General features: G+C 60.5%; 1 protein-coding gene across 1 annotated transcript in view; it reads right to left on the bottom strand.

Moving 5' to 3' along the window:
- Window positions 1–2107, bottom strand: part of TAFA5 (TAFA chemokine like family member 5) — a 125583-nt gene extending 123476 nt beyond the window's left edge. The window contains exon 1 of the mRNA XM_081311932.1: window positions 1897–2107. Within this exon, the coding sequence (XP_081168058.1) occupies window positions 1897–1987 (91 nt within the window). The 5' untranslated portion in view covers window positions 1988–2107. The remainder of the gene's footprint in view (window positions 1–1896) is intronic.
- Window positions 2108–18360: the final 16253 nt, after the last annotated feature.

The following is an 18360-nucleotide window of genomic DNA, read 5'->3' as shown; positions in this document are numbered from 1 at the left end:
AGCTTCTGTGAAAGGCTGTCCCCTGCCACCCTCAAGACACACTGCTCGAGGAACAGGACTGCTGGCTGACACTGCTGTCCTGCCTCATTCCGCCTCCTGCTTGAAAGACGGTGGCCTGGAGCAGTAACCTCGGAAGACCCAGGGCCAGTGCCTTCCCACAGGGAGATGCAGAAAAAAAATCCCTGGGCCACTTGCCTCCCACACGGCCCTCACTTCCCTGTGTTCCTAAATCATGGCCTGCCCCAGAACATCCTGACACAGGCAGGCACCCTCCACCTCAGAGGAGCCCTGACATCTTAACATGCATGCCCTTCCCCAAAACTGACACCCCAGAAGGGAACAGCGCAGTAGAGAATATGTGGCCCAAATGAGGGGGCTGGGACAAACCATTTGCTGGACCTCACCGTCACCTGACAGAGGACACCAGCAAAGGACAGCCCTCTGAGACATCTTGGAGGAAATGACCCCTTAGCAGAACTGACAGCTACCTGAAGCAAGGGCCACCACCCTGGGACAGAACCGCCTCTCCTGAAATAGGTCACTAAGCTGGCAGGAGGCCTGGCCTCTAGCTCCAGGTCAGGGCCCACGGAGTCAGGATGAGCAGGCCCTGCCTGCAGCAGGCTCCAGGCAGCCTCCTCCCCGACTCCATCTTCTGTCCACTGCTACCAGGATCCAAAATCAAAAGGGAAATGTACAGCAGGATGGAGGTCACAGGACCTGAGTGGCTCACACCTACCTGTTTCCTGAGCAGCAGCAGCAGCCCACTCTATAAGGCAGGCCAGCAGCTATGCATGTGGCTGACCCTTCCACAGGAAGCCAGAGCTAATGAGGAAGCACATGTTGGGGCCCCTGGAGCTCTCCCTAGGCTCAGTTCTCCCTTCAGGGCAACGGGTACACCAGGCAGTGCCTGCAGGGTCTGTGGACAGGGCCCCCAGCTGCCACAGGCAGTGGGTGCCACCCAGGGAGGCAAGTGCCCCAGTCCCTCACCTCCATAACGGCAGGCCAGGATGAGCTCAGGTGCACCAGAACTGGGCACAAGGAGCCTGACCTGGGCCAGGAAGTTTCCAGGAGTGTGGGCCTGGGCCAATGTCCCCCAGTTCAAGGGGACCTGCTGTTCCCTCAGAAGATCCAGGACCAGTCTCTTCCCTGTCTACATCTGCATGCCTCCATGGATTCCCAAGAAGCGAGACCGAAGAGACCTCCAATCTAGAGAGGCAGAAAAGCAAGGGGACTGAAACTTGGGGCTGGGATTTGAGCGCTCAGGCTGCCGAGGATCTGCTCTCCTGTCGGAAACACAAGGGTCAAGGATCCAGTCTGGAAAATGGCTTGTTGCACGGGGTATCAGCAGGGGTGGGGGCACTCAAGTCTGGCCTCTGACACCAGTGCGTGTCCAGCCCCGCGTCCACCCAGCCCAGGCCAGCTCCGCGCCAGCCCCAGACCGGACTGCCAGCATAGAACGCTGGTGCCATCTACCGAGGGCCAGCGGCGCGCTGGCGGGTGCCACTGCCACCCAGCCTTGCGGGGCCAGAGACGGGAACAGCAGCTTCGGCTTAAGCCGAGGTTACACGGCAGCGCGAGAGGTATCGAGGACTCAGGAGGTATTGAGGACTCAGCACGCCCGCACCCCGCGCTTCATCTGAATCCCGCGCACCGCGCGAGAATCCCGATGCGCGCGGGTACACGGGTTCCGCGCAGGGGCCGGGACTGGGAAAGCTCGCGCCGCCGGCCGCTCCGGCCCCGCAGTGGCGCTCGCCGAGCTTCAGCAGAGCGCGGCAGCGGGGCGGCGGCGGAACGTGCTGGAAGCCGAGTCGGGCGCAGGGGTCGCCACCAGCCGCGAGCGGCTCGGAGCGCGGAGGACGATGCCCGAGGAACTGTGTGCACGCCGAGGACAATTACCTTCTTTCAGGAACTGCGCGTGGATCACCAGGACGAGGAAGCAGCAGAGCGCGGCCCCTGCGAGTGCCCAGAGCGCCTTCAGGAGCTGCATCGCGGAGTGCCAACTCGGCCGACGCCCCCGAAGTCGCGCAGCGAAGGTCCAGGCGCTGCATCAGCGCCCCGCCGGGTGCAGCCGCCGCGGCCGCTCGCTCGCGCCCTCCATCCGCCTCCAACGCCGCGCTCCGCCGCGACTGGAGGCGCCACTCCGGGAGGCGATTTGTGTCTTTTTGGGCAGGGGGGAGGGGAGCGGGAGCGGGGGGGAGGGCGCCAGGGAGGGGGCGGGCGGGGGCGGGGAGGTTAGCGGAAAGTCTCGGGCCGCGGCGGCCGCAGCTCCGGCCACTCGGCCACCATCGCGGGCTGCGGGGCGCCGGGGGCCCGAGCGCGGGGGAGCGGCCGCCGCGGCCCCATGAATCAGCCCCGCCGCCGCCCCCGGAGCCGCGCCGCCAGCAGGGCCCGGACGGCGGCCCGCGGATTGCGCAACGGCCGGGCGGCGCGGGGGGGTCCGGCGCGGCCCCGGCCCGGCCCTCCTCGCCTGTCGCCCCCCGCTCGCTGCTCGGCGTCGCCTTCTCCTCCTCCTCCTCCTCTTCCTTTTTCTCCTCCTCCTCCTCCTCCTCCTCCGCCGCCGCCGCCGCCGCCTCCGCCGCTGGCCGCTCTCTCTCCGGCCCGGGGCTCAAGGGGCCCCCGCGCCGCCGCCACCACCGCCGCCGCGGCGGGCCAGGCTTGGGGCCGGGGCTGTGCGCCGAGCGCGGGGCTGCCGCACCATCGCCGATTCCGGGGCCCGCTCGGTCGGCCCGAGCCCGCCGCCCGCCGCGATCGAACTTGCGCGGCCCGGGGCTGCTGCGCGAGTCCCCCCCGGACGGTGCCGGCCTCCGCACTCCCCGGAGCCCGCGCCTCCGCCGCTGCGGCCGGGACGAGGTCCGGGCCTGGCGCGTCCGCGGCTGCCCGCGCTGGCTGGAGCTGCCGGTGGCGGTGCCGGTGGTGGCTGCGCCGACAGGTGGGGCCGGCGACGCTGCGCGCCTCACCGCCCGCGGGACGCCGCTGCTCCGGCCCGGTGGCGCGCGCCCGCCGCTCGGCTCGGCGCCGGCCCCTCTTGGGGAGGCGGCGGGAGGGGGAGCGCCGCGCAGGTCTCCGCTAGCACAGGCGGCTGGGCCGCGCTGCCTCGGACTCCGGCCGGCGCCGCGCCGCCGTCTGCGTTCCGCCCGGCCCGCGGAGCCGCCGATGCGCACTGGGCCGCGGAGGGGACCCCGGGGACCCGGGTCGTCTTGCAGCGCCCCCGCCTGGCGCGCCAGCGGGTCAGGTGGGGCTAGTCCAGCGGAAAACTGCGGGTCGGGCTCCACCTAGGTGTACAGGAGCCTCACTGCAGAGCTAGCCGCGGCCGGCGCCGGGAGTGAAGGACCAAAGGCCTGAAGTCGCGCCCAGCCCCCCTTGCACCCCACTGCTCAGCGAGAGACAGTGGAACCCAGGCCCAGGCTCGGCAACTGCCCGGAACTGTTCCGCAGCTGGACCCTCTCAGAGAAGGCTGCTCTTGGGGGAGGTGGTTCCACGGGTTTTGAAAATGGCACATCTTCCTGAACACACACACACACACACACACACACAGTCGCTCCAGGATCATGCTGTGTGCCAGCCTCCACACAGCTGCCCTGTTTCTCAGGGCATGTAGCACAAGGTCCCCTCCAGAGGAACTCAGCAGGTACCTCCCATGCTGCCTCCATCCTCCCCTTCCTGTTCTGTCCAGAACCCAGCACCCACAAAGGTAAGGTAAGCCTCAAGGCTGTCTTGCCTGAATTGAACTTCAGGAGCCCAGCAAGAGCTTTGGGCGGGAATCAGCGCTCCAGCTCCTGGCTGGCTGGGCCTGGCCTGCATGGATGGGTCAAGAAGGACCTCCAGCCCACCTGCTTCATGAAGGCCGTTTCTGCTGTGCATTAAGTATCTATGTACCCAGAAGAGAAAGAGGCCAGGCATGAAGGGCTCTTAGAGGTCAGCTGGATCAAGTCCTTCAATGCACATTTAGGGAAACTGAGGCTTGTAGATGCTTGGCAGCTGGCACTAGTCAACCAGTAAGTGAAGGGCAGAGCCATGCTTGATGTGTCTGCCTGACCCAAGTCCTGGTCAGAAGAGAGACAAGCAACTCCTCACCTCTGCCTGCATCGCCCCTCCCCTGTCCCTGAAGATGGCTAGGAGAGAGGAGTGCCAGAGTCCTTCGACCCGGAGAGGTGGTCCCAGATGACCCCAGCCAGGCAACCCTGGACTGCCTCAGAGGGACTAAGCCTTCTCTCCCTCAAGCAGTCCCTGGAAAAGTCCCACCTCCGTAGACACCCACTCTGCCCTCTCCTCACCCCTAGACACTTTCCCGTGTGTCTCCCTCTCTGGTGGAGTCCCAGACCCTGCCCCGCCCAGCCTGCAGAGCCTGACCTCCACCAAGGTCACTGGCCTGCACACCGCACCTGGAGCAGAGTTCTCCGCCTCAGTGGGCTCAGGGTCTTCTAGGTGTTCATCACACACACCCCAGCAGGACCCCAGAGGGACCTCAATCAAGAAACAAGGCCACCTCTGACATGGGTTGTGTCCCCAATCAGGTGCATATTATTTGAAATCTTGAAGATTGAACAGTATCTTAAAATTCACTAAAGGAACTTTAAAAAAAAGAACTGTTTGGAGGATCCTACTGTAAAGAGGATTAAGAGAAGAAAGGAAAATGAAGTTGTAAAGACAGGATAGCCTGCTCACTTTCCTCAGGTGGGACTTGGGTGCCCAGGGTGGCTGAGGTCTCCTGTTAGGAAAAGCACACGACTCAGCTGGTTCCCTTGAAGGAGAGCACAGGTGGGAAGGGCAAAGCTCCACCAGGAAGAGCTGGTGGGCTGCGCAGACCATGGAGGCCCCTACCCCTGGACACTCAGCTCTGGATGGCAGCAGGTGAAACTCACACAGGCCTTAGGAGGAGACCCCTTGGAAATGACAGCACCACCATGAACTGGCAGGTCAGAGAGGGCAGGGGGAGCCGAGCTCCATGCTGCACAAAAGGGAAGACCACCGGGAGGATGCCCACATGCTCCAGGACAGACTGGGAGTGAAAGAGAGCCCAGTCCCAGGGGCAGGGGTGGACGGGCCAGCAGGCAGCAGGAGGCACCTTGCTAGTGCTGTGTCCCCAAAGCTGCTGGCAGCTGTGCCCCCACCCACTTAAGGGCAAGTCCAGCTGAGGCCAGAGGCAAAAGCTATTAAGGAGAGGGCCCTCAGCCAGACAGGGTCCCCACAGTGCCTGAAGCCTGGGAGCCTGCAGGGCAGGGTACATTTCATTCAGTGTCTCTGGGGGAACCTGACATCGCCTCATTACGCACACAGGCAGGGACATCAGCACAACAGGTTAGCTGCTGCCTCCTTGACTGTCACCAACAAAGCACAGGTGTCTCATATCCCGTGGCCACTCTCAGAAACACCAGACTGCAGGTGGGCTGTGCTCACCACTGGGCTTTTATCCAGGATCCCAGCCCCAGTGAGAAGCCAGAGCCTGAGAGGAGGCGAGGAACTCCACGGCCAACGGAATGAGCAGGACCGGCCAATCCCAAGGTGGCAGGTTCCCCCACCATGAAATGCACAAGCGCTTGCCCTTGTGGAGATGCCCATCTGGCTCTGTTACCACTTCCAGGATGTCACCTGTCCACATGCCCCATCAGCTGTCCTGGGCAAGCAAGAAGCACTGTGGGATACCCAGGGCATGGGTCACCACAGTGACCTGCTACACCAGACCTCCACTTTCCTTCCTGCCCAGACAGGACTGGCAGACAGGATCCCAGGAACCTGCAGAAAGCCCGGATGTAAAAGAGAAGGCTCAGGATGCATCCATGCAGCACCTGACTCCTGGAGGACAGAAGTAACTCGGGGGAAAGCAACCTCCATAAGTCTAAATAGCATCATTCTCCAAAGAGAGAGAGAATGTGGTGCCCATCAGAGAAAAGCAGGCGCTGATGACCAAGTGGAAAGCCAGGGAAGCAGGACCCTTGGAGATGGACATGATATTAAGTGATGAGAGATGCACCGAAGAGTAATGAGTGGGCAGAGAAGAAGATGAGGAAAAGGCAGAAATGTCTCTCACAGTGGAGACTTGTGGAAAGGAAAGGCGGAGGAAAATGAGGTGTGGAGGGCACCCCGGGCACCCCAGGCTCAACTTCCCCTGGGTGCAAAGTCTCAGGGGGGAAAGGCGCAGAGAGGAGCTCACCAGAGGCATGGCACACACCTCCGGCTGCATGGACTCGCTGCATTCCAAACAGACCTCACGGGCAGACCCAGACCAAGAAAGACAAGGCACTCTGGAAACCTTGCCGGACACAAGGACACCAGCAGCAAATCCACTGTCCCACAGCCAGAAATCAAGGACACGGGGCTTTCTTTGGGGACTGTCTCCAGCTCTGATGGGGAAGACAGGCCCCAGGGCATCAGCCAGTCTCAGTGGGACACACCACCCAAGGCGTGCCACACCCCTTGCCATCACGCCTGCAGGGACAGCTGACCTGGTGGCCACTCCTGCAGAGAAATGGGTCCAGAGACTGGGCATGGCAACATGGAGTGAGGGGAGGCCAGCTGATTTGAGTTGGGGAAGCGCAGGGCATAAAGAATCTGCACGGAGCCGTGCAAAGCCCCGCGACGCAGAAGACTCTCCTCCAACCAGCAAAAGCTTTACAATAAAACATTACATCTCTTTCTCCATAATTCTAGCCACAAATCTTCTTTCTGTGGTAAACAACATTTATGAGATAGTATTGTAAATGCCATTCGTTTCTATTTAAGTTTTAAAATCAACATGTCGACAAAGCTCAGAAAATTCGTGTGCACATACACACACACACGCACACACGCACCTCGCGCAAGAGCGCTCCCTCTCTCCCTCTCTGTATGTGAATGTGTTTGAATCCATACACATGTGCACACACACGTGTGCATGACTGAATGGAGGAAGAGAATGCTCAGGCCAAGGGAATGTCCAGGCCCAAGTCTGCCCACTTGTTCAGAATGGGAAGCCCCTCTGCAGGCCCTGACCAGAGCCGATGGATCACACAGGAGAAATCTAAGTGTGCACTGACTGCCATCGTGTTTATTACAAATAAAGAAATCAAAACCACAGTGACAAAAGTCAGAAGAGGGTGTGAGTATGAAGCATTTTTCCCTCGGGAAAGGCCATGGTACAGGGAGAGCGGGGCAGAGGCTTTTCTTTTTGTTTGAGGCTTCATTGTTATTTGCCTCTGTTCTGCTGGGGACAGAGGTGACAAACCTAGAATCCTCACGATGGTGTCCACAAAGTGTCACACCCACACAATGTCAAACTGCATTCGGAACAAGGATGCTGTATGTGTCAGCAAAACTGAAGCCAGCCACTGCGCTGTGTGAGAGGTGTGAACACACACTGTCAACCCAAGGCCACCTGCTGGGGTGGCAGAGGCGCCCTGGCCAACGGGTGAGTCAGGCCAAGTGCAGGGACATTGCTGTGGAGCCTGGGGTGGGCACCCGGGAGGCCAGGGATCACCAGAGGGTCTGTGGAGCACAAGCAGAGCTCTGAGGTCCAGAGGGGCTGCTCTGCCAGTGCCCACGGCGTGGGCCGTGGTTGCTGCCACCAACTCCTCCTTCTTGGAGGCCTCCATGTTCATGACCTGACAACTTATCCCTGAGGTCACCGAGCAGAAAGGCTCCCCGAGCAGACCAAGCCCTGCGGTCACACAGTTGGTTGAGCCAACATCTAGCATGGAGCAAGGAAGCAGAGCTGGGCAGCTCAACAAGGTGGGCGGCTGGGCAGTCATTCTCAGGGTGCCCACCCTTGCCATGCCCCACACACCTGCCCCCACACAGGTGCCCCCAGCTCCAGGTGGGAGCTGCCAGCAAAACGCCCTGTGCTCTCAGGGACCACCACTCGGGCAGCCGCTCCTGGCCCCCTGCTGGCAGTGAGACCAGGTTCCCATGGGGGAGGGGGAGGGGCCTCCTTGAGGATCTGAAGCTCATTCCGGCAAGTTCTGCCAAAGGCCTGGCCTTGGAGAGGGGAGGAGTTGGGGCTGGAAGGAGGGAGCCCATTCCTGAGGTGTGGAGGGAGGGAGAAGCAGGCTGCGGGCAGGCTGTGGTGGGGTCTGGTTCCAGGAAGGTGGGGTGAAGCTTTTGAAGGTCACCTGTGGCGGAGGGTAGGAGGCAGTGGCTGTCGGCAGTGGACAGCTGAGACCTGGGGTGTGTGGGAGCTCCTCGTGGGCAGGGTCTGAAGGCAAAGGCCAGGCAGACAGCAGGGGACACAGGTGGCAGAGAGAAGGGGTGTGGGCTGGCCCTGGTGGGTGCCAGTGCCTACAGCCAAGGAGGAAGACAAAAGCCAGGGAGAGGGAGGGAGGGGGAGGGAGGGGGAGGGAGGGCGGCCTGCAGGCAGCAGGTGGAATTCAAGAGAAACAGACCCCGCCCAGAGCGGGGCAGGCACCAGCAGCCATGGGGACAACACGCCCCACCTGTGGATGGACTGGCTGGGCCAGCTCAGTCACCCCTAAGTGTGGACTGGAGCCCCTCCTGGAGCTCAGGTCTAGCATGGACAAAGGGCCATGGAGCACCTAGAACCCCAGAGGGGCAACCTGTGTGACTGGAGGAGCTGGACGGCACCCACCTGGCCCAGCCGGACTGTGCAGGGAGACACCAGCTGCCCCAGGCAGTGCTGCTCAAAGGCCACACTGGGCACTGGGACCCAGGTGGTCTCAGGTGGTGCCTCCCCACGAGGCACAGGAGGCTGAGCTTAAAATTCAGGGTGCAGAAGTTTGGGAGTGGACAGAGACGCACGGTCCCGCCTGGGCTGGCCAGGGGAGGGTCCCACAGACCTGAGGTGTGGATCCACGGCTGTTTCTGCAAAGCTGGAGCTGGCTCCTGCAGCAGTGCCCTGCAGAGGGACATTCGCTCAAGGCCTCTGAGACAGCTGGAGGGCCAGGCCTACCGAACACCTGGCCGCCGCTGCCCTGCACACCGTGCCTGCACTTGGGCACATGCACATCACACAGGCAAGCACGCATGGACACCAGGACACATAGACCCCTTATCCCCTGCCCCAGTTCCCACAGGCTCCAGCAGGTCCTGGCCCAAAGGTCTGGGGTCCCTTCACTGTCCCCTACCCCGATAGCTTCCCTGCAACTAGGTCCTCAGTGGCATAGGAATAATTCCATCTGACTTGTGTGACATGGAGCACTCCAGGCACAGTCCATGCAATCCCCAGAGCAGCCCACCCCCTGGATCTGCGCATCCAAAGTTATCTGAGGGCGCTGGGGAGAGGAGGTGCTAAGGCTGGGCCACCAGAGAAGAAAGACAGGCCCGGGGCAGAGCAGGGCATCCTCAAGCACTTCAAAGAAGCAGCTGTTTGACCCTGAAGACACAGGACAGGCAGCTTCTGTCAGCCCCACAGACCCATGCTGCTTAGCACAAGGAAGCCACAGAAGTGTCCTCACTACAGGTATCAGGACATGTGTGAGGGCACAAGTGCATGTGTGTGTGCAGGTATGTGTATGCAGGTACATAGAAGTGTGTGCACATACACATACATGTGTGTGCATGCATGCAGGTGGCATGTGTATGGCTGTATCTTGCATGCACACAAGTGTATATATGGATGTGTATGCCTCTGTACATAGGTGTGTGGCCATGCATGTCTCTATGTGCACACATGTGTATTTATAAGGTTGTGTATGTGTGCACACATGTGAATATGTGTGTGTATAAGTTCATGTGCTTCTGTGTTCTCATGTGTATAAGCATATGCACGTCAATTTGCACATGTGTTCATGTGTATAGGTGTGTGGTCGTGTGTGTGCATGCATGTGAGTATGTGTATAGGAACTTGCATGGACATGTCTGTGTATGCATGTGCAGGCATGTGTGTGGGCTTTGTGTCTGGTGTGCATGTTCATGTGTGTACACGTGCACTATCATATGCTTGGGTGCATGTATGTCCATGTCTAGTCCCATGCACACAGTATCTCTGTGTCCTGTGTTTGAGTAGGAAAGTGTGTGTGTGTGTGAGCATCTCTGTGTGCAAGTGTCTCTGTGTGTGTCGATGTGTGTGTACCACCTCTGGAAAGTCACATAGGAGATGTTTTCAAAGACATTTCCCAGGAGACCAAGGCCTTTCCTGCAGCCTGGAGTTTCAAAGATGGACTTGTCAATATCGTTGGACACAGTGTTCCTTGGAAACCCTGGGCTGGTACGTGGACACACACACGTGCCACCTGATGTGTTTTCATGGACCACCCCGATGCTCACTCTACCTTTCCCCTGGGGACAGCCTGGTGCACAGGGCATGGTGGACTTGACACGCATGGTCCGCTGCACAGTGTCTGCGCTGTACCCAGAGCCGGGATGAGTCTGTGGACCCTCTCGCCCAAGACCTCCTCTGGGTACTGCAGCAATCCTGGTGGCCACTGTGGGCCTAGAATAGGGAAGCCTGGTGGTCACCAGGGCAGTTGGAGCTTATGGGCCAGGACACCAGGCCTCCACCTCTGTGAGCCAGGCTGAGTCCCTCAGTCCCGAGGTTGTGGCCCCATATGTGTCACCCATAAAGGGTGACAGCAGTACTAGAGCCAAGGCTGGAGAAGAGCCACGGAGGACAAAGGGGGGCTCCACCCTCCACGCTGGGCCTGGGTCACCTCAGGCTGCAGCACACCCCAACCTGGCTTTCTGGGGGGATGAGGGGATGGAACTCATCCTTGTAGTTTAAATTTTATTTCAAGAACATGAGTTAGTGCCGCCGCTGGGAGAAGCGGTGAGAGCCCACCAAACCAAGAGGGCTGCACATGGCCCGGCTCTCCCACCCCAGCTCTGTGTCCAGGGGAAGCGAAATCAGCCTTGCAAAGAGAGAGCTGCACGCGGTTCACGGGCAGGACAGCCACGATGTGGACACGCCGAGGTGCCGTGGATGAGAGGATCCATGAAGAAAATGCAGTGTGCATCCACCACAGGCTCCATCTGTCCTTTAAAGAGGGTGAAGCCCTGGTTCCTGGGATGAGCCCAGAGGGTGCTGTGTTAGGTGAAGCCAGCCAGGCACAGAGGGACTCAGCTGTTCACATCTGAGTGTGCAGCGCCACAGGTGGAGCCGCAGAAGTAGCTGGAATCTCCCCAGAGGGTGGGGAGGGAGGGGCGGGGAGGGCAGAGGGGTAGTGGGAGGCCGGAAGGAGGAGCTCTAGTGTGCCTGCAGCGTGAGGAGGGAGCAGGAGTGCGCTGCCTCTTTCCAAATCGCAGGAAGGGAGGGTCCAGAATGCCCGAGCCACCAAGCACTGATAAACACTGAGGTGACGGATATGCCGATTACTCCACGCGAGGGCTGCAGAGCCCACGGCACGGAAACATCGCAGGCACCACAGTGTGCACAGGTATTGTGTGTCAATCAAAACTCAAATAACAGTTTTTTTAAAAGATTGGAGGGAGTCTCCCAGCTAGGCAAAGCTTTAGGAAGTCAGTGTTTTGTTTTTATTTATTTTTGCTATCAAAAGGCAGCATGACTTCACTCTAAATGAACTATTTCTGAAGAGCTGGTGTGGGGCTCATTTTTGCATCCCTAGTCAGAAAGGCTAGAGCCAGGCTTAGAAATTAAGTGGCAGCAGGACAGCAGAGGTCAAGATGTGCAGGCCTGCTGGGCACGGGGGCACACACCTGTCATCCCAGCAGCTCCGGAGGCTGAGGCAGGAGGATCGCAACTTCAAAGCCAGCCTCAGCAACAGCGAGGCACTAAGCAACTCAGTGAGACCCTGTCTCTAAATAAAATGCAAAATAGGGCTGAGAACGTGGCTCAGGGGTTGAGGGACCCTTAGTTCAATCCCTAGTACCAAAAAGAAAAGATGTGCAGGTCCCCGAGCCCATCCACAGGCAACGACAGCGCAGCCGCCGGCCAGTGTCTGGGTCCCACACACTTTGTTTCTGCGGCCCCCGGTGGACACGCAGAAGATAGAGGCATGACCTGGAAATGCCTAGCTTCGCATGGTCCACCTCTGGGATAGCACCACCTCAGCTGCTGCCCACGGCCACGGCTGCTCCTCTGGGCCAGGCCTCTATCACTCTGGGTTGCACTGGAACCCACCCAAGCCTCTGCTCATTCCCAAGCCTGTCCATCACCCTGCACAGGTGACACTCAGCCAGGGTCACCCCACAAACCCCAGGGCCACAGCTACCCATGTCCCCACCCCAAGAGAACACGCTGCTGTGCCCACAGGGCCTTGCCCAGAGGACGAGGTCGACAGCAGGCAGAACCGAGTGAATGGGGCCAGGACAAGGCAGCTGCGGGGGATGTCGCAGAGAGGCCCCAAGGCCCTTCTCCCTCAGGGCTGCCCGCTCTTCTCTGCCAGGCTCTGCCAGCCTCCGCCCAAGCCCTGGCCAACCCACAGCATCTGCAGCGGCTCTTATCGCTGACCCGTGACCATGACTGCCTCTCTCTCCGTCTTGAAACCCTTATCTGTCCTCTGCACACATTAGCTCACACTTCGGCTGGACCTAATAGACGCCATTTGCTCAGAGTGGGAACTGTCTTTTTAAAGCTCTCTAATGAGGCTGCAGGGAGGCCGCTTGGCCAGTGGAGGGCACTTGGTGGCCCCTGGTCCTCAGAGTGGAGGCACACAGGGGGCCTCCTTTCAATGCCAGAGGACCTGAGGACCAGAGCACAGGACTGGGGCCGCTCGCCCCAAGTCAGGGCTCAGACGTTCTTCAACAAAGATTTTGATTTTATTTGGTTTAAAAACAATTATCTTCTGTTCCAGTGTCCCTGAGGAAATGTAATCAAACTGAAGGTGTTCAGACCCTGGATCTGGAAACTTCAAGCCCCAGAGTAGTCCCCAAGCACTGCTTGCTCATGTGACGAAACGTCCTGCCCACAATGACTGCCAACCTTGGGGACAACTCCACAGGACGGCACACCACACGGAGGAGGAACAGAAAGAACGCGGCCCACTCGGATCAGCATGAGCCAGTTGCCAGCTGCAGAGCCCTGGGCTGCGTGACCTAGCGCTGAACGTGGGCAGGGACAGAGGGGAGCAGGAGGCCGTCGGGGCCCAGCCCGCCACATGCTCACGTGCCTCCTGCAGTCTTCTGCTCACAGCAGTCTTCTGGGACAAAGAGCCCCTCACCCCTGAGCAAACTGAGCCCCGAGGAGCTTGGTGACCTGCTGACAGCCACCCAAGGAGAGACTGGGCCAGACCCGGGTCTCCCAGAGCCAAAGGTGCCACCTCTCTGAAGAGTTCAGAACTGTCACAGGCCCTTTCATGTCTCCACCCATCCATCATCCACCCATCCATCCACCTCCCGTCCATCCACCCCATCCATCCATCCATCACCAATCTGTCCATTCATCCACTCATCTACCAATCCATCCATCCATCCGCCCATCATCCACTTGTCCATCCACCCCCCATTCATTCATCCACCAATCCATCTATTCATCCATCCGTCCATCTACCATCATCCTATCCATCCCCCTCTCCATTCATTCAATCCACTTATTCCTCCATCGTCCATTGTCAACCCCCCGCATTGCCCCTGACTTTATCAGGAGAGAACAGAACACAGACCTGCCAGACTGAGCTCACCATCTGGGAAGGTGGACTACGCCCAGGGAAATTTCTGCCCACCGGCAGGCTCTGCGATTTGGGGCAACATGTGGGCACCCGAGGCCTGAGCGCAGGGTGAGGTTAGGTGAGGCCCCTCAAATCATCTGGAGCAGGGCAGAGCTTCCCCAAGGCTTCCCCCGGAGTGTAATGCTGATTCTGCCCCACACAGCCCGAGCCAGCCTGGTGCAGCTGGGCAGAGCTGGGAAGGGCTCGAGATGGGGGCTTGTTTCCTCCTGTGTTTCAATGTTCCAGGGAACTCCTGAGAGTGGAGGGTAGCAGCATGCACCACTGCGATGTCCTCTTGGGCAGCTGACACTGTGAACAGGCACCTGGGCCTGGAGGGCCACTGCCGTCCTCCTGCAGGTGGCAGGGAGGCAGGAATGCTGCGTGGAGTGGTCCCAGCTCCACTCCTAGCAAGAAGACCCAGCCAGGTGCCAGGCAGAGCCCCAGGTGATGGGGACCAGCCTTCCACACTGCTCTTCTTCCCTAGGCCGACACGCCTCTCTCCACCAGCACCCCTCCCGGGGACCAACGCACACGTCCTCTCAGGATATGGCCTGCCTGCAGCCCTGTGCCCATCCCCCACCCCTCTACCTCTGGGCAGCCCAAGCCTGAGCCTGTCCTGCGTGCCCCAGAACTTGCTCCTGCTCCTGAAGGGACCCCCCCGGAAGCCCCTCCCCCTGCACTGCTATAGCTCCCACCCAAGGACCAACAGGTGGTGGCAGAGGGAGCCCAGCCGTTTGGTGCTGTGCATCCCGCGCCCTTGGACAGCCTCTGAGCTTGTTCCTCGGCTGAGGGCACCTGCAACGCTGTGGCGCAGGAGGGGATGCCCCGACTGCTTTCCACCTGCCATGGCGATTGCCAGTTGCACCTTTCCTGAAAGGTGGCCCAAGCCCCAGGACATCCCCTGTCCCCCCAGCCCAGGACATCAATCTGCATTCCAACAAGAGAGCCAGCACTCACATGGCCAGGCCTGGAGACTTCCCAGCTCTGTCCACTGGCTCTGACGTCCTGGACTTCCACGCCCCATACCTGGGCAGCTCTCAACCAAAGTGGGGCTGACCACACTCCACTCCCTCAACTCAGATAGGGTGACCCTAGGCCCACATTGGCACTTCTCCCCAGTGAGCCGACACTGACCACATGGATGGACAGTGACCAGACCACACGTGACAACAGAGCTCCCACTCACCGCCTCTGCCCCTCTCAGGAAGAACAGTGAGCACTTGGGCACTGGCTGCCTATTCCATCCCTCGTCTTTGTTCCCAGGTACAATTTAGGACCCAGCAAATAAAGCCAAATGTGATCCCCAACCAGTTACACGGGACGCCCCAGGCAGGCACCATCGCCTTCCTCTTCCCAGGACCAAGAGGGCTCCCCTGCCCACCCCCCTCCAGCTCTGAGCAGAGAAAGCATTGGCTGAGTGGTGTGCACTTCCACCACAGGGTGCAGCCCAGATGCCCACAGTGACACGCTGCCCTTCACAGCTGCCTCCCTCCCTCCCGGGTGCACCTCCTGGCTCCCCAAGTTCACCACAGCACACTGCTCCTGGTCACTGGGCCTGCTGCTCGACGCACACTTTGTAGGGAGAAGAGCTGCCCCTTCCCAGCAAGGACAGCTTCAGGTGTGAGCCAGGACAGAGGCATCGGGGTCCCGGGTGCCCAAGGCCCCACTAAGGAGCCTGCCTTGGTCCTGAGGAGGGCTGGGCCCCGTGGGCTCAGAGGGACAGCCCTTACCTACAGCAGGGCACGGCCACCTGACCTTTCTCCCCTGGGCTCTTGCCCGACCACCTGGACCTCAACGAAAGAAGCCGGGGTCCTCCCAGGATCCAGTGTTCCTGCTACCTGACCGGCTCAGGCAGTTGGAGGCATGACAAAATGCCCCTCAGAGGAAGATGGCCACTCCTGCAGTCCCCTTGGTGTGGGAAAAGTCCACGGTGCTGCTCAGCAACCACCCTGTGCCCCCTCCCCATTTTCTAGAAAGGGCTTGGGACAAGGATGTAGGAATGGGTACAGCAGCAAGGGGGTAGTGGGCATAGCAATGGCTGACACCCTGAGTCCACCATGTGCCAGGAACAGGCTCAGGGCGTGGCCTACACACTCTAGTCCACCCCGCAGCCCTGGGATGTAGTTACTCTCTTCACCTCAACCAAAGAAACCGAGGCACAGAACACTATGGGCGCCCAGAGTTGAGCCACCGCTCTCGGTTCCCTCCCAGGCCACAGCAATGGGTGGAAATAGTTTAGACCTTGGGTCACCTCTTTGAGATTGTGCGTGGCCCGGCTCGGCCGGCCCCGGGCAGCGATGCTGAGCTCCATGAACATTCACTTCCAAACAAGGTCAAGGCTCAAGTCCGCTCCACACCTACAACCAGAGCATCAGAAATGGCTTATTGATTTTAAAGTCCATGGGGGAGCTTTGTTTGCGAGACTAGTTCATTACCGCCCGCTGGCGTCTGGAAATTTCTAACGGGGATCCGGGTTTGCAGTGTTGCAATCACACCTCAGTCACAGCGGATGTCAATCACCTCAGCCCTGGGAACCTGGAGCCACCGTGGGGAGGAGACAGCGCGTGGGGAAAGTCCTGGAACTGCGAAGCGCCCGGCTCTGCAAGGCAACGAAACCGGAGGAGCCCGGGCTGCGGCCAGTGTGGGGGACACCCGACCGACCTGCCTATTGGGAGCCAGCAGCCCCGCACAAGTGTGGGACAGCCTCCTCACTTCAGAGTCCCCCTGGGATGTCACAACCCGCAAAGGGACCAGGGAGAATGGGGTGAGCAGGCTCCTCAGCCCAGGGAGGGCACGGGTGTGGCTCTGGGAAGTCGGACCCCTGGCAAGTTACGCTCCTGTCTTTGAAGCAGGAAGGGTCCTCCTAGGGCCTGGGAAGGACGCACTGGACAGACACCCAGCAAACACCCCATGGAACCACAGCACCGAGTGGATCCCCCAGTGGGACTCTGTTAGCCAGCTGTCCCTCTGCACCAGGTGGCCTAGTTGGCCTCCCTGATGAGACACCCAGGTGAGGTGTTCCGTCCCAGGACACAGGGCAGCAGGGCGGCATGGGGCACTCTCCCTCCTGCAGGCCCTCCCTGATGCTCCTCTAGCTGGAGAAGAGGGCCTGCCCTGACCATGCCTCCACATTGCACACGTTACCACAACACCAGGACCCGCTGCCCAAGCTGCAGAGGACGGCACAGCACAGGACCCTGCCCACAGACCACCTGGGACCAGCTCACTGCCAGAAACCAGAAGCCAAGCAAAGACCCCTTTAAAAATAACAAGGATGTCCAGCCCAGCTGGGGTCTCAGGAAAGCACCTGTGTTCAGTGACCCACCTGGGCCACTCCTGCAGAGCCAGCGCCCCTCATTTGCTGGTGTACCCACCGGCTCTGGACTTCTGTGTGGTCTCCAGCCACCAGAGGCTGACTGTGAGGACACTGTATGGCTCGTTGGGGCCACGCCGAGGCCAGAGATCCCCTGTGTCCCTCAAGTAAGTGGGGGGGCCACAGGACCGGTGCTTGGGCCATCACAGTCCCTGGCCCAGACGTGTGTGCCAGAGCAGGCCTCCTGCCGAGCCCCGAGGACAGCTGCCCACAGCGAGGAGGGGCCTTCTCACCAGCACACGGGGATCCTCACCCCAGCACAGTGGAGGACCCTGCCTGGTGGGGAGCGGGGCTATGGGCTGCAGCAGCTCCACTCCTAGCCAGACCCAGCCAGGACCAGGCAGAGCCCCAGGTGATGGGGACCAGCCTTGCACACTGCTCTTCTTCCCTAGGCCGACAGGCCCCTCTCCACCAGCACCCCTCCCGGGGACCCTGCCTGCAGCCCTGTGCCCATCCCCCACCCCTCTAGGGCTCCCCCATCTCAGCCCCGAGGCTCCACCCCCTGCTCCTCTCAGCCCAGGTGCCCTCCCCTTATCTCCATGGAGAATCTCAAAGGTCCCTTGTCTCCCTGTTCTCCCAGACAGGTCACCACTCCACTGCCAAGACTCGTCACCCCAGAAGTGGCCGACTCTGGAGGGACTGAAGGGGTGTAGACGGAAGCTCACCTCTGTCCGTCTGCAGGCCTGGGGTTCAGAGCACGGATTCTGAAGGCCTCGGTCAGGAGGCAACTGCGGGGGCCACAGAGGACAGGCCTGCTTTCTGCAGGGTCCTGGGTCAGAACCACCCTCCCCGTCTACCAGGCCCCTTCCCAAGACCCCTCCGTTGTCAAGCTTCCCAGGAGATGAGCTGAGTGTCGCCCACCCAGTCAGCTGGACTTGGTTCTCCTTCCAGAGCCTCTGGGACTCTCCCAAGTGACCACTAAGTGCCAGGCTCCTTCCTGGCCCTTCAGCATGTGGTGGGACCCAGTTCCCGTTTGACATCCTGCAAGCAGCCCCTGTGGACAAGCCCCCGCGGGGACCTCGGGCCTGCAGGGTGGAGGGCATGATGCTGAGGCTCTTGCCTGCCCTGGAGCCACAGCCCGGCCAGCCTTGTGGCCCTGGCACCCGCTGAGGCTGTCGTCTCTGGGGAGCAGGAGAAAACAGAGGGCGCAGGGCCCAGGAAGGGCTAAAGTTTCCCCTGCTGTGCTCCTCTCCAGGGTCCCCTCTCGGCTACTCCCAGCCAATCCCCTCCTCCATCCCAGCCAGACAGGGCACAGGCCTTCCTCAGTGTGTCCCCAGCACACATCTGCACAGGACAGGTGTCTGCAGCCATCAGTTGGCCACCTCTGCGTCCCTGGACAGAGGGAGAACACCTCAGGCTCGGCACCCCAGCTGGCACTCCAGCTGTCACCCAGGGACAATGGGGCCCAGGCTTGTGCAGCCTGACCTGAAGGAGGAAATGGTACCTCTCTGCCAGGGG

Source organism: Spermophilus citellus, assembly GCF_964194105.1.
Source record: "Spermophilus citellus genome assembly, chromosome: 10".
Lineage (NCBI taxonomy): Eukaryota > Metazoa > Chordata > Mammalia > Rodentia > Sciuridae > Spermophilus > Spermophilus citellus.
Note: the sequence above shows the minus strand (reverse complement) of the source record. Positions and strands in the feature narration are given on the sequence as shown.